We start from the raw sequence: 16,668 nt of genomic DNA on the forward strand, positions 1-16,668 counted from the left end.
GCAAAGTTCTTAAATGCAATGGATAACAAGATACGAAACTAACAATAACTGCGACTGGGATTCTGAACAAAACCTTACCCTTTTCCTTGCTGCCATTTCATTTTCTTTGAAAAAAAAGATGTCTTTGAAAAAGACCTTGTAAGGCCTGTCCTTTTTGATTGTGTCATCGTTTATGTTATCTGTGAAAAAAAAACAAAGACAGGCAGACCTCCATCATTCCTCTGCTAGCCCGAGCACCATGGCTCTTGCCAGCCAGGGCAAAGTGAGAGGGCTCTCCCAGGGTCTCTGAAGGTGGGGTTCAGGCAGCCTCATCTCCCCAGCTACAGGCCAAGACACATGGCCTGGATCTCCCAGGCAGGAGCATTGCTCCTCCTTCTGTGTGCCATGGCCCTGGGCCCAGCACTTGATGCCTCGTGGTGGCCAAGTCCACCACATGAGGAGCTCCTGAGAACAGCAGACTGTATTTTGCGATGCTAAGATGTGGTTTCTCCCCACCATCGCACACACCCCTGCCATCACCCTCAGTCCCTCTTTTCAGTCTAACAGACACAGTTACCGCCCTGAACAAGAGCCTCAGCCCAGACTAGCACCTTACAAATGAATTCAAAACTACTCAAGAGGACGTGGAGAAACCAGACCCTCATTCACTGTTGGCAGGAACGTCCACGGATCAGCCACTCCGAGCAGCACTCTGGCACCGACTCCGAGCAGCGCAGGGCCGCGGCAGGACGCAGACTTCTCAGCAGGTGGGTTGTGTAGCACTCTCCTCTACCTCCTCAATCCCCCGCATGAAGCCCAACCACGCGAAGCACAAAGCAGAAACTTGAGGTTTCTTTTTACCTTCAGGATTCAGCGATGTCGGCAAAAAGTCTGACGACATTTTGTCTCCTGGCCCTGTCCGAAGAAAAGGAAACACACTTTAAAAAAAATTTCTACAGACACTGCACCAGGAGGCTACATTCAATCACCAGTGAGTCTCCCCAATGGCCTCGCTGGTGTTTCCAAGCAGTGCCCACACAAACGCTTTGCCTCAGCAATTCCACTTCTAGGAACTTATCCCAAGAAAATCATCAGCCAAGCAGCCAAACAGTACATATGGTCCAGTTGGTCCAGTGTCACTTAATACAACAGAGACTCAACAAGGAACTATGGTACGCCTCTGCAACGCATTGCTGTGTGGCCCCTTGAAATACTGCTGTAGGCAGGGGTTGGAGAGTCAGGGCCTAGTGGTTAAGACGCCCGCCCCCCACACTGCAGTACCTGGGGTCAAGTCCCAGCTCTGGCTCCTGACTGCAGCTTCCTGCCAGTGCACACCTTAGGAGGCAGTGGTGGTGGCTAACGCAGCGGGGCCCCTGCCACCCACAGAGGAGATCTGGATTGCATTCTTGGCTCCCAGCTTCAGCCCTGGCCCTACTGTGCCTTGGGTACTTGGGGAACAAACCAGCAGATGGGAGCTGTCTCTGCCCCCCTCTCTCCCTGTCTTGCTCCCTCTGCCTCTCCAGTGGAAGAGAAAGAGAAAGTGTGTGAGTGCACACGCTAAATGTCCTGGAAGCATAGCAGCAGGTGACCAAGAACACAGATTTGGCGTAGACAAAGCCTGATTTTTAATCTTGGTTCGTCATTTATAAATGTGTGAACAAATCCATTTCAATATTCAAAAATATTTATCGAGTACCTACTATATGGCAGGCTATGGTATGTTCCGGGTGTGGGAGACAGGGCAAGCTGTAAGAAGACACACACAAACCTTTGTCACGGGGCCTCCTTTTTAATTTCTTAGTGGCTCTGAGGCTCCAGTTCCTATTGCAGTTTCACCCCTTCAGGCATTTTTTTTTTTTTGACAGGCAGAGTTAGACAGTGAGTGAAGAGAGACAGAGAGAAAGGTCTTCCTTCCGTTGGTTCACCCCCCAAATAGTCACCATGGCTGGCACGCTATGACTGATCCGAAACCAGGAGCCAGGTGCTTCTCCTGGTCTCCCATGTGGGTGCAGGGCCCAAGCACTTGGGCCATCCTCCACTGCATTCCTGGGCCACAGCAGGGAGCTGGACAGGAAGAGGAGCAACCGGGACAGAATCTGGCACCCCAACTGGGACTAGAACCTGGGGTGCTGGCGCCATAGGTGGAGGATTAGCCAAGCGAGCCATGGCACCGGCCTCCCTTCAGGCATTCTTGAGCCAACAAGGCAATGGATTTAAGCAACGCATCAGGGTGCCTGGTAAACAGACCAGCTCAGAGAGTGAGAGCTGCTGGGTGCTCATAATTACTAACGAACCTAATAGGACGTCCTTAGTAAAAACCACTGGACCAAAAGAGAACAAGCCGGTAGGCACCCACAGCACTGACACACTACGTTTTCAAGCTAGCGCGGTTGCTTTCACAGGACTTTTTGTCCATTCTGATGGGTGGAAAGGAATAGTCAGTACACTAAGTACTGGGAACAGCTAACACCAGAGAGTCATGGATGCTTAAAAATGTACACTCTGGAGATGGCGGCTGCAGCAGCAAACACGCTTCCCTGCAGTGGGCGGTAGCGGTCCTGGAACGTGTCGGCAAGCTGGCAGGCTTTCAAGCAGTTTGTGGATATCTTTTCTGGGAATTTTGCTGGGATTCCACTGGAAGCATAGATCAAGTTAGAAAAAACTGTCATATTAACAATGTCGGGGAGAGGCAAGATGGCGGAACAGTGACAAGGAGGTCGTCTCTAAGCTCTGCAAGGCTGGAAAAGTGGAGAAGTTGCACTCTCAGGGAAACGTTTACAGGGGAAACTGCAGCAAACGATCTTGCGAAAGCAGCCTGGATATGCAGTGAGTACGGACCATGGAGCAGGAACACAGCAACAAAAGAGCCAGTAGCCCAGGATCACAAGGTGAGGTTAGACTGTACCAGCCCATGCTACTGTTCATACGGCTGGACGGAGAGCTAGTAGATGACACCGGTGTTTGGGTCCAGCCTGGAACCCTCAGGGGAGCTGAGTGACTGCTTACCCAGAGTGGGGGAAGGAGGCAGCACGCCCCTCCCTTCCCTACTTCTCCCTCTGAGCCAGCGCCCTGCAGCTAACTAGCTGGGAGAAAGCTGGCGCCATTTCAGACATAAACAGGAGCAGGCCCATCTTCTCCCGGTGTACCCAGCAGCTAGCGAGGGCTCTTGGTAGGGGTGACCACAGTAGTTCAAATTAAGGGGGACGGGGGCTGCGGCTGCACCCACCCTACAACGGGCCGGGAAGGGGAGCCGTCCCTTCTTACAGCAAGTGCCACCTGCAGAGACTCTAGTACCCATCCGGCACAATTCTGAAAGCAGTAGGGCTGGCGGGAATTGTGCCTGCTTGCAACCCAAGGATTCTATGGGGGAAAAAAAATCTCGCTCACCCCTCCCCACGCTGACCACACCAACCCTGGGATTCCTAAAGAGCTCCGGGCCAGCCACACCCCCGACCCTTCCCCGGAGGTGGCCAACCCCCCCAAGTCTCCACAGAAGCCAACAGACTCCCAAAGAGTTCCCCTCGGACTTTGGTTCTGGAAAGGGGCTCAGACTCAATCGACGTCGGGTGGAACACACATAGATAGTGGCTCTGGGAATCCCTTGGCCTCTCTGTGGACAGGATAGCCTGGTGGGGCGGAGTGGATGCTCTTGCGTTCCTTATTTGTGGGAGCCCTAGATGCTGAGCCTGTGCAAACACTGTGACTGTGTGAGAGGCAGCAGGGTGTAGCTGGGGTTCTGGGCAAGCTCTGGGTGCAGAGCCACACTCTTGGAACTGCTTGGTCACGGTGGAGGGGGAGGGAGGCGCTCACTGCAGCTTGAACCTTGCGTGCAAGGGGCTCTGCGCAGATCACTCATGCAGATCAGTGTTGAACACATTGGGGACTAATATCCAGGCATTCATTGCTCAGCTTAAAGGAGAGGAAGGGAGGGAGCAGATGTGACCACCTCTCCCCTCCCCCCCAATTCTGAGAATAAGAAGAGAGCTACCACCCCCAACTTGGGTGATACCCTGGATACTCCCTCCACCCCAGAGCACTGAGCAGAGCTCCCTGACCACACCCAGCACTTGCTTCTGCTATTCACTGAAAGAGCTGACACTCCAATGAGCCATGGAGGCACAGTACAAAGATAAAAGCCATCATAAAGGGGAAAAAGCCAAAAAACCAACAACTGCCTCCACAAACACCAAAAACTAAACACAGCAATCCAAAAAGCAAAAATAAAGAAGTCAAATGATGCCTCCAAAGGAACATAACACTTCAATACTAGAATGCAAAGATGACAATATCGATGAAATGCCAGAAACAGAACTGAAAAGATGAATCATAGGAACACCCAGAGGCAAATCTATGAACTAAAGAAAACCATATGTGACATGAATAAAAATTTATCCCATGAAATTAAGATTTTAAAGAGAAACCAAAATGGAATATTAGAAATGAAAAACTCAATACATCAAATAAAAAATACAGTCAAAAGCCTAAACAACAGACTTGGCAAGGCAGAAGAAAGGATATCTGAACTAGAATATAAATGCTTGGAAATCCAACTGTCAGACCAAAAACAAGAAGGAGAAATTAGAAAAATAAAAAAAAAAATACTGTTGGGAATCTACAGGATACTATCAAATGACCCAACATATGGGTCCTAGGAGTACTTGAAAGCATGGAAAGACATAAAGGATTAGAAGGCCTTCTTAGTTAAATAACAGAAAACTTCCCTAATTTGGAGTAAGAAAGGGACATTCAAGTACAGGAAGCACATAGAACTCCTAACAGACATGACCAGAAAAGATCTTCACCACAATGCATTGTAGTCAAACTCTCTACCATAGACATAAAGAGAATATTCTAAAATGTGCACAGGAGAAATGCCAGATTACTTTCAGAGGATCTCCAATTGAACTCAGAGTTGACTTCTCATTAGAAACCCTATAGGCTAGCCTAGCAGAGAATGACGAAATACACTTCAAATCTTAAGAGAAAAAAAACTGTCAATCCAGAATACTGTACCCTGCAAAGTTCTCATTTATGAATGAAGGTGAAATAAAAATCTTCCATGACAAAAAAAATTTAAAGAATTTGTTACCACTCATCCAGCCTTACAAAAAATACTTAAGGATGTGCTACATACAAAAGCACAGAAACAGGGTGACCACTATTAAAGAAGGTGATGGCAGAAAATCTCTTAGTAAAAATATAAAGCAAACTCAAAGTAAAAAAAATAGGAATATTAATGGAAAAATGCCAGGGAAAAGTCATTACTTATCTATAGTCACCTTGAATATAAATAGCCTCAACTATCCAGTTAAAAGACACAGAATGGATGAATGGATTAAAAAATAAAATGCATCTATCTGCTGCCTACAAGAAACACATCTCACCAATGACTGAATGTGAAAGGATGGAAAAAGATATTCCATGCTAACAAAAAAAAAAAAAAGAGCTGGTGTAGCCATCTTAATATCAGACAAAATAGACTTTAACACAAAAACTGTTAAAAGAGACAAAGAAGGGCACTATGTGATGATTAAGAGAACAATTCAGTAGGAAGATGTGACTATTATAAATGTATATGCACCTAATTACAGGGGATCCGGCTATTTAAAAGAAATGTTAATGGATCTAAAAGGAGACATAGACTCAAACAATAATGGAGGACTACAATACCCCACTTTCAGCAATAGGCAGATGAACCAGACAGAAAATCAGCAAAGAAACAGAGTTAATCAACAATATAGACCAAATGGACTTAACGGATATCTACAGAGCTTTCCAACCCACAGCCACAGAATACACTTTCTTCTCAGCAGTGCATGGAACTTTCTCTAGGAGTGACCACATGCTAGGTCATAAATCAAGTCTCAGCAAATTAAAAAAAAATTCAAAATCATACCATGCATCTTCTCTGACTGCAATGGAATGAAGTTGGTAATCAACAACACAGGAATCTCCAGAGCATATGCAAATACACAGAGAATGAAAAACATGCTCATGAATAAACAGTGGGTCACTGAAGAAATCAAAAGAGAAATCAAAAAATTTCTGTAGCCGGCGCCACGGCTCACTAGGCTAATCCTCTGCCTTGTGGCGCCGGCACACCAGGTTCTAGTCCCAGTCGGGGCACCGGATTCTGTCCCGGTTGCCCCTCTTCCAGGCCAGCTCTCAGCTGTGGCCAGGGAGTGCAGTGGAGGATGGCCCAAGTGCTTGGGCTCTGCACCGAGGGGAGACCAGGATAAGCACCTGGCTCCTGCCATCGGATCAGCGCGGTACGCCGGCTGTAGCGCGCCGGCCGCGGCAGCCATTGGAGGGTGAACCAACGGCAAAGGAAGACCTTTCTCTCTGTCTCTCTCACTGTCCACCCTGCCTGTAAAAAAAAAATTCTGTAAACAAAGGAAGATGACAATACAACATACCAAAGCTTATGGGATACAGTAAAAGAAATGTTAAAGTTTAGAAATGTTAAAGTTTATAGTAACTGGTGCCTACACCAAGACACTGGAAAGGCACCAAATAAATGAGCTATCAATGTTTTTCTAGGTCCTTGAGAGGCAACAGCAAACCAAATCCAAATCTAGTAGGAGAAAGGATATAATTAAATCAGAGAACAAATAAACAAAATCAAAACTAAAAAAAAAATATGAGATCAGCAAAATGAAGATCTGGTTTTTTGAAAAGACAAAATTGACACACCATTGGCCCAATTAACCAAAAAAAAAAAAGAAGAAGAAAGAAGACCAAAATCAATAAAATTAGAGATGAAAAAGGAAATCTAACAACAGACACCACAGAAATAAAAAGAATCATCAGAAATTACTATAAAGAACTGTATGCCAACAAATTGGGAAACATATAAGAAATGGATAGATTCCTGGAAATGTACTACCTACCTAAAATGAGTCTTGAAGACATAGAAAAAAATCAGAAATAGAGACCTTCCAAACAAAACCCCAGGACGGATAGCTTCACAGCTGAATTCTAGAAGCCATGAAAAAGATACAATAGAGAAGGAAAACTACAAACCAATTTCCCTGATGAACACAGATGCAAAAAGCCTCATCAAAATACTAGCCAAACGAATCAAACAGTACATCAGAAAGATCACTCACCCAGAGCAAGAGAGATGTATCCCTAGTATGCAAGGATGGTTCAACATTTGCAAATCAATCAACATGATACATCACTTTAAGAAAATGAAGATTAAAAACCATATGATTATCTCAATTGATGCAGAGAAAGCATTTGACAAATACAACATCCTTTTATGATGAAAACTCTAAGCAAATTGGGAATATAAAGAACATTTCTCAACACAATCAAGGCAATTTATGATAAATCCACAGCCAGCATCTTATTAAATGGGGAAAAGTTGGAAGCATTCCCACTTAGATTCAGAACCAGACAAAGATGCCCACTCTCACCACTGCTATTCAATATATGCCTAGAAGTTTTAGCCAGAGCCATCAGGCAAGAAAAAGAAATCAAAGGGATACAAATAGGGAAGGAGGAAGTCAAAATATCCCTATTTGCAGATGACATGATTCTATATATAGGGGATCCAAAAGAATCCTCCAAGAGACTATTGGAACTCATGGAAGAGTTTGGTAAAGTAGCAGGATATAAAATCATTACACAAAAAACAATAGCCTTTGTATACACAGACAATGCCACAGCTGAAAGAGAACTTCTAAGATCAATCCCATTCATAATAGCTACCAAAAAAATCCAATACCTTGGAACAAATTTAACCAAGGATGTCAAAGATCTCTACAATGTGAATTACAAGACATTAAAGGAAGAAATAGAAGAAGATACCAAGAAATGGAAAAATCTTCCGTGTTCATAGATTGAAAGAATCAATACCATCAAAAATGTCCATTCTTCCAAAAGCAATCTAAAGATTCAATGAGATACAAGTCAAAATACCAAAGACATTCTTCTCAGATATAGAAAAAATGATGCTGAAATTCATATGGAGGAACATGAGACCTCGAATAGCTAAAGCAATCTTATACAACAAAAACAAAGCCAGAGGCATCACAATACCAGATTTCAAGACATACTACAAGGCAGTTATGATCAAAATATCCTGGTACTGACACAAAAACAGATGGATAGACCAATGGAACAGAATAAAAACCCCAGAAATCAATCCAAACAACTACAACTTATATTTGACCAAGGGGCTAAAACCAACCCCTGGAGCAAGGACAGTCTCTTCAACAAATGGTGCTGGGAAAACTGGATTTCCACATGCAAAAGTATGAAGCAAGAGCTCTACCTTGCACCTTATACAAAAATCCACTCAAAATAGATTAGCCATCTAAATCTATGGCCTGACACCTTCAAATTATTAATGAACATTGAGAAAACCCTGCAAGACACTGGCACAGGAAAAGAGTTCTTGGAAAAGACCTCAGAGGCATAGGTAGTCAAAGCCAAAAATTAACAAATGGGATTACATCAAATTGAGAAGTTTTTGTACTGCAAAAGAAATAGTGAGGAAAGTGAAGAGGCAACTGACATAATGGGAAAAATTATTTGCAAACTATGCAGCTGATAAAGGATAATAACCAGAATATAAAAAGAGATCAAGAAACTCAACAATAACAAAACAAACCCAGTTACAAAATGGGCATCAGACTTAAGCAGACATCTTTCAAAAGAGGAAATCCAAATGGCCAACAGAAATATGAAAAAATGTTCAGCATCACTAGCTGTCAGGGAAAAGCAAATCAAAATCACAATAGTTTCACCTCACTTCAGTTAGAATGGTTTTCATACAGAAACAAACAACAAATGCTGGCAAGGATGTGGGGGAAAATGTACTCTAATCCACTGTTAGTGGGAATATAAGCTGGTAAAGCCACTATGGAAGACAGTATGGAGATATCTCAGAACGGAAACACCTCAGAAATCTGAATATAGTCCTATCATATGACCCAGCCATCCCACTCCTGGGAATTTACCCAAGGGACATGAAATCAGTAAATAAGAGAGTTATCTGCACCCCCATGTTTATTGCAGCTTAATTCACAATAGCTAAGGCATAGAATAAACCTTAATGCCCATCAACTGAAGGATAAAGAAATTATGGGATATGTACACTATGGAATATTACACAGCAGTTAAAAACTAAATGAAATCTGGTCATTTGCAACAAAACAGTTGAATCTGGAAAGCATCATACTCAGTATAATAAGCCAGTCCCAAATGGACAAATACCGTATGTTCTCCCTGATAAGTGAGAATAGAGCACCTAAAACAAAATCTATAGAAGTGAAATTGACACTCTGAGAAGCTATGACTTGAGCTGCCCTTGTCTTGACTGTTCAAGGAACAGTTTTTTTTTTTCCTTCATACTATTTGTTGAACTCTTAACATAGAGTCGATCATATGTGTATAAAGTCAACTGAGGATGGATCTCAGTAAAAAAATCAAAGTGTGAATAATAGAGAGAGAAGGAAGTTTGTAACTGTACAGCTGTATAGCTCTGCACACATTCCTACAGACTTACTTCTAAGGATACAGTTTAAAAACTTACCATGGGACCCTAAATCCCATTAAGTTAGGTGGTAAAAATGCCATCTTAAGTGTTAAAGTGAACATACAGATAGGATTAAGTGATAAAGTGTTCATACAAATAAAGATCAACTGTCTGATAATAACAATAAATAGAATTAAAAAGGAGAGAATGTTCCAACATGGGAAGCAGTTCACATAGCAGACTCATAGAATGACAATCATTTAAAGTAATGCTCTGACGTCAGAATCCTGGTCTGGTTGAAAAGCCCATGAGAGCATTTCAGGCTTGGAAAGCCAAAAGACTATGGCAAAAAATGTTCTACATGAAGGATCTCTGTGAATAAGACCCCAGCAGAAAGGAGTGGCCATCAAAGAAGGGTGTACTTTTCTCTAACGGGAAAAGAGAACTTCTACTTTGCTGATGGCCCTTCTAAATAGTGACAGGGTTTGTAGATTCAAAGGCTTCCATACCTAGGCAGCTCATGTCAAGAGCATCAGCTGATCACTGAAGTCATACATAAGCATGTTAACTGTTAAATTAACGACAGGAGTCACTGTGTAGTAACTCCCCATGCAGGACCTCTGTCCTTAATGAGTTGTATTATGAAAGTTAACTGTAAAACTAGTTCTGTTTCGTGTGTGTGTGTGTGTGTGTGTGCGTGTGTGAAAACTGTTGAAATCTTTACTTAATATAGAGTTGGTCTTCTGTGTACAAAGCCAATTGAAAATGAATCTCAGTGGAGAACGGGACTGGGAAGAGGAGAGGGAGGATGAGGAAAGGTGGGAGTGCTGGTGGGAGGATGGGCATAGTGGGAAGAATAACTCTATTCCAGGGCCAGCACTGTGGCATAGCAGATAAATCTTCCTGCAGTGCTGGCATCCCATATGGGCACCAGTTCAAGCCCCAGCTGCTCCACTTCCGATCCAGATCCCTGCTATGTCCTGGGAAAGCAGTAGAAGATGGCCCAAGTCCTTGGGCTCCTGCACCCATGCAGGAGACCTGGAAAAGTTCCTGGCTCCTGGCTTCGGATCAGCATGGCACCATTTGTTGCGACTATCTGGGGAGTAAACAAGCAGATGGAGGACCTCTCTCTCTGCCTCTTCCTCTCAAATAATTTTTTAAAAGAGTAACTATATTCCTAAAGTTGTACTTATGAAATTTGTATTCCTTAAAAAGACAAACAAAAAAAGAAATTATAGGATATGTACTCCATGGAATACTACATAGCACTAAAGAAAAAAAATCTAGTCATTTGCAACAAAATGAAACTGGAAAACATCATACTTGGTGAAATAAGCCAGTCTCAAAAGGACAAATGCCACATCTTCTCCCTGTTCTGTGATAATAGAGAATCTAAAAGGCAACCCATAGAAGTGAAATTGTCACTTTGAGAAGCCATGACTTTGAATAGCCCTTGTCTTGATTGTTGAGGAACATTGTTTTTTTCTTTTGTCCTAATCATTGAACTCTTTATATATATATAGTTAGCTCTATGTTAACTGAAAATAGATCTTACAAAAAAATAAGAGAATGGGGGGGGGGGGTAGAAGTGGGAGAAAGGGCAGATATTGTGGAAAGAATTACCATGAACCTAAAGTTGTAACTGTGAAATGTATGAAGTTTGTAATTATAAAGCAGTATAGTTCTACATATATTTCTACAGACTTACTTCTAAGAGTACAGTTTTAAAAGGTGCCATAGGATCCCAAATCCCAAATGTTATAGAGATCATACAGATAGGATTAAGTGTTAAAGTGATCATATAAATAGGACCAAGTGTTCAGTAATAACAGAATTAAAAAAAGAACGAATGCTCCAACATGGAAAGCAGTCCACACAGCATACCCATAGAATGACAATTGCCTTGAGTAACACTCTGACCTCAGAATCAGCCCTTAAGGCATTCTGGTCTGGCTGAAAAGCCCACAAGAGCATTTCAGGCATGGAAAGCCAAGACACTGTGGCAAAAAATGTTCTACATGAAGGAGTTCTGTGGTTGAGACTCCAGTGGAAAAAAGTGGACATCAAAGAAGGATGTCCTTTTCTCTGAAGGGAAGAGAGAACTTCTACTTTTCTTATGGCCTTGTCTAAATATTGACAGAATTTGTAGATTCAAGAAGCTTCCATAGCTTAGGGAGCTCATGTCAAGCGCCTCAGGTGATCACTGACCCCATCCACAAGAGTGTTACTTGTTAAATAAACAAGAGTCACTGTGTACTACCCATGCAGGACCTCTGTCCTCAAAGAGTTGTATTATGAGAGTTAACAATAAAACTTGATCTCAAAGAATTACTTCATTTTAATGTATTAAGTGGAGGATATTCTTATGTTTCCTAAGTGATAATCAAGTCTACGTGCCTGCAAAAGATGTATTATTCTTGGGTTCTTCTTTAAAGATAATTAAGTCCCTTAAAAAAACAAAAAAGCAAAATTACCTTAGAGATTACTTTGAACAGCCCTTGAATGGACTGTTGAGAATTTTTTTTCTTTCTGATACAAAGTATTGAACTCTTTACCTAAAATACAGTTATCTTTTGTGTATAAAGTTAAATGAAAAAAAAAAAAGAAAAAAGTTAAATGAAAATATATCTTAGTAAAAAACAAGACTGAGAACAGGAGAGGGAAGAGGGGTGGAGTACAGGTGGGAAGGCAGGTATGGTATGAAGAATTACTATGTTCCTCAACTTGTATTTATGAAATACATGCAAATAAATTAATTAAAAACAATAATGTCTGTGCTGCTCCTGAATAAAGAACACCTCTGAATTTATATTTCTTTTTTAAAAACTTTTGATTCCTCTTTGTTCCATGGTTTCCCGAGTGTTTATCTGCATGTATTTTGTTAGATTTGTACTCAGGGGCCCGGCGCTGTGGCATAGCAGGTAAAGCTGCCAACTGTGGTGTCACCATCCCATATGGGCATCAGTTTGAGCCCTGGCTGCTCCACTTCCTATCCAGCTCTCTGCTGTGGCCTGGGAAAGCAGTAGAAGATGGCCCAAGTCCTTGGGCCCCTGCACCCATGCAGGAGACCTGGAAGAAGGTCCTGGCTCCTGGCTTCTTATCAGCCCAGCTCTGGCTGTTGTGGCCAACTGGGGAATGAACCAGCAGACGGAAGATCCATCTCTTTCTGCCTCTCCGTCTCTGTGTGTAACTTGACTTTCAAATAAATAAATATATCTTTAAAAAAAAAAGAAAAAAAGATTTGTACTCAGGAACTTCAATATTCAATTGTGGTTGTAAATAATATTTCCTCAATTCTAATTATTGCTATAGATTACTGCTGATATAGAGGAAATCAATTAACCTGTTAAAAAAATGTACAGTCCACACTCAGCCACATGGTGAAGAGCCTGCTCACCTCTCTCACACTTTTGCCCTTTCAACTCTTCTATCTAAAGTCACCCTAGGGGCTGGCTGGAGCTATGGCGTAGTGGGTAAAGCGGCCAGCTGTGATGCCAGCATCCTATATGGACACCCATTCAAGTCCCAGCTGCTCTGCTTCTGATTCAGCTCCCTGTCAGTGCACCTGGGAAAGCAGTAGGAGATGGCCCAAGTCCTTGGGCCTCTGCTCCCATGTAGGAGACCCAGGAGAAGCTCCTGGTTTTGGATTTGGCTCTGCTCTAGCCATTGCAGCCATATGGGTAGCGAACCAGTGGATGGGAGATATCTCTGTCTATACCTCTCTTTATAACTCTTTCAAATAAATAAACGTTTTAAGAAAAAGAGAGGGACAGTTTAACTGGACACACAGCCAGTCTCTGAAAATTCTTGCCTTAAACCAAACTCAAATCCAACTTTCAGTGGATGAAAAGATAAAGAGCAGATTCTTAAGAGTCCAGGCTCTGGGGGGATTCAGGAAAGAAGAATGGGGTTTTGTAGGGTCCAACCCTAAAGTTCTAGGCCAACTCTAAAAACACTAACACTCCCTGGTAGACATGGCTTTGAAAGCACTTGGAGAGCCTGCAGAATTGGCAAGAACTGAGATGGAACTGTCTTCAACAGAAAAGGCAGTGAAGGAAGAAACCATGGAGATGAGTAGGGACGAGAGGGTCAATTAGGAGTACATTAAATTCGAGTCAGCCGAATCAGTTACAGGTGTAAAATATTCCACTCCTCCACGTGATCAACACACCAGTTGACTTAATTAATACTGTGTTCCTCTGACATTTATGCAATTACATGCCGTCACTGAGTCAGGGGCAGTCGGAATGTGCAAAGACCTTGGCGTTCTGCCTCTCTTTATCAGTGCTTTCTCTGAAACTGATCGATTTAAACTTAGTGCGCCTGGGATTCTTCTCTTGTCAAGCAGAGATAATAACACCTTTGTGTTATTATTCTTTCGGACTTGTTGCAATGTTCTAACACAGGTAATGTAGGCACAAGGCCTGCTCACGGTGGGCTGATGGGCATACAACCCACTTACGCTTTCTTCAAAGCAGAGACATCGTGCTCATCTGCTCTGCCTTGGGACCGACCCCCAGCCTTTGAAAAGAAGAGGAGGCAGAATGGCCAGCTTTGGCTAAGGCTTCCTGAATCCAGCTTTGGCTAAGACTTCCTGAATCAAAGTTTTTGAACACTGGCCATCTGCAAGCAACCTACCAGCCATGTCAGTGCAAATTGGAAAACCTGGCCCACCCCCGTGCAGAGCCTAAACATTCCTTACTCTGGGCAAGTTGGGAAAGAGGAGTGGGGCTTTGAAAGGTCCAAGTCTCAAGCGCTGGCCAACTCTAAAAACAGTAACACTGCCGGCAAGACCTAGTGCCCCAAGCCGCCTGTGTTTTATTCTCACAACAGCCCTCTCTGCGACCCAGTGAAAATGGGTCCTCAGATTCTTCTAACACAGGATAAAAACTTACACTCCTCTCCCCGGTCCTCTGGGACCCAGTGCCTTTCAGATTGCTTTCCCACCTCCTCTCCACCCACCTTAGACAAACACTAGGAAAGGCTGTGAACTGTGTCCTTGGATGGTGTGGAGAGAGCAGCGTTGGCAGTTTTCTGTTTACCCAAGAGCTCGGTCCTTGGCCTCCTGGATGGCCTTCCTCTTGGTTAGGTCAGCCGCAGAGCACAGTCTGCCAAATTACTTTCAGCTTGATCTCGAAGGCCCGGATGGCGTCAAACTAACTGTTCCCTGTTGACATTTCTGACTGCCCCTTTATGCAAACTGAAAGATAAATCAATAAGCGGAGGTCCAGAGGAAGGAAGATTGGGGACAGGTCAGCCACTGTGAGTCAGAGGACGGGAGCACTTAGCAAACTGAGACGAGCCACACAGACGTCGGGTCTTCCAAGGCAACAATGGCCACCCTTCCGCCTTTGTAACTGCTCAACACGGACCGGGAGGACAGACTCACCCTTACCCTTCCTGTTTCTGCAAACCTCTTGTTTGCAGGAGCTGCTCAGGGAACATCTAACTGGACTGTTAACCAGATGCACTCAGTGCACCCACGGACATAAACGTCCATGAAGTAGCCTGAAAACTCGCCAGGGCCTTGCAAGCTTTAAGAACATGGCTTACTCTGTGAAGTCAGAACTCCTGGCTGAAACCCTATCCTTAGCTGACCAGCAAGACAAACAGGATTGAAATGAATAAGAACATCTAGTCTTTGTTTAGAGTGAGGCATTGGGCTAAATGACATATTTTATATTAAAGCTCAAACAAGTCCATCAAGTAGAAACGTTTCTCCCCAAGATGAAGCTGAGAAAATGAGGCTAAGTGAAGCAAATTACTGGATGTCAAACAGCTCATGAGTAACAGCTGGGATGAAAACAAGTTGAACCCCGAGGTTTCCTAATTTTCTACCATTTCAACCCATTCATTTTACCTATAACTGCAAAACGCTACTAATATCTACAACTTCAAAACGTTCACACATTAGCTGTCGTTAGCAGAATTTTATAAAATTCCACATCTCTACCAGTTAGGCACTTTTGTGCTTATTTCCTCTATTTCTACTTCTCATGTAGTATTAAATATACCGTATACATAATACACATGTAATACATATAATACATTACACAACTATGTACATATATGTATACACAACTGTATACAAAATGTTTGACATGGTGTAGCTGGGCTGTAATATTTGGAATTTTTTTCCCCCTTTGAGTCTCGTTCACTCCCATTGCCTAACTCTTCCCAGTGTTTTCTTTCCCACCTGATTTTTAAATGTGATCATCTAAAGGTTCGCTTTCTGTCCTCCGTTTTTAAACTGACTTCCTTTGCCATGTTGCGGTCTCGCAGCGTTACCTTGCCTTTACGGTGTACTACTGGTGCCTGCGTCTGGCTTCCATCTGACTGTGCAGTCCGCTGGCTTTCCTGACTTTGTACGTTCCCCAAGACCCGACGCTGCGCTTCTAACCCAAGTGTACTGGATTAGCCAAATAAGATAATCAAGAAATCAAACCAAAACCTGGTGCCCGCCGGTGTTTTCCCAGCCAATGATAGGCAGGCGGAGACCCGAGAGAGTTACAGTCATCCTCCTTAAACAAACATCACCCGTCTCCAACTTGGGCCGCCAGTTGCGTGCGGACCCCCACCTCCAGCCCCTAGCCCCCAGCCCCCAGCCCAGACGCAGTTCAGGTCAGTTCGGGTCGGGTCGGATGGGGTGGGGCGGGGTGGACTCGGACCTCGCACCTGTTCCACCTCCAGGTGTTTGGATCTGGAGCTGTATCCCGCAGGAAGCCGTCGGCCGACGGTCCGCAGAGCCACCAACTGAGGCAGCGGTCTCAGCGCTACCCGTCCCCCGCCCGGGTCACCTTCATCTTGGGGGCCGCCCGCCCGCCAGCCGGTCCGGGAGCGGCGCCGGTCAACCGCAGAGTGCGCGGCGCCCACCACCCCGCTTCGAGGTCGCGCGGACCCGAGCGCAGCCCCCGCGCCGCACGCCCTCCCTCCCCCAATCCGCGGGCCCTGCAGAGAGCGAGCGAGCGAGCCCCTCTCCCCACCGTGTGCCCTCCCGCCGCCCTGGTCCCAGGTTCGCGCTCCAGCTCCCCGGGCGCCCTCAGCCCTCCGCGACCCCCTCTCGCGTGGCCGACGCAGCCATCTCCTCGGGTGGCCAGGCTACCGTTTCCTTATCTGAAACGTAGGGACCACAGGGTCTACTCCGTTTACCCTGAACGTGCAAAAAACGAGGGAATGCCATGGCGAGGCCAGTTCCTAATTCT

The 16,668-nt window shown here is 44.3% G+C and overlaps 1 protein-coding gene across 7 annotated transcripts in view; it reads right to left on the minus strand.

Annotated features, from left to right (window-relative positions):
* CCDC38 (coiled-coil domain containing 38) overlaps positions 1-16,668 on the minus strand; it is a 68,415-nt gene that overhangs the window by 51,627 nt on the left and 120 nt on the right. The window contains exons 1-4 of one of the 7 annotated variants that reach the window (XM_008256910.4): positions 16,142-16,382; positions 14,509-14,666; positions 841-894; positions 79-179 (exon numbers count right to left, since the gene is read on the minus strand). In XM_008256910.4, coding sequence (XP_008255132.2) covers positions 79-179; positions 841-880 — 141 coding nt within the window. In that variant the 5' untranslated portion in view covers positions 881-894; positions 14,509-14,666; positions 16,142-16,382. Of the gene's footprint in view, positions 1-78; positions 180-638; positions 895-14,428; positions 14,667-16,134; positions 16,405-16,668 lie in introns of those variants that run through there. The other 6 variants (XM_051845779.2, XM_051845780.2, XM_008256908.4 and 3 more) reach the window with 6 other exon arrangements.

The sequence above is a fragment of the Oryctolagus cuniculus genome, chromosome 11 (genome assembly GCF_964237555.1).
Source record: "Oryctolagus cuniculus chromosome 11, mOryCun1.1, whole genome shotgun sequence".
Classification (NCBI taxonomy): Eukaryota; Metazoa; Chordata; class Mammalia; order Lagomorpha; family Leporidae; genus Oryctolagus; species Oryctolagus cuniculus.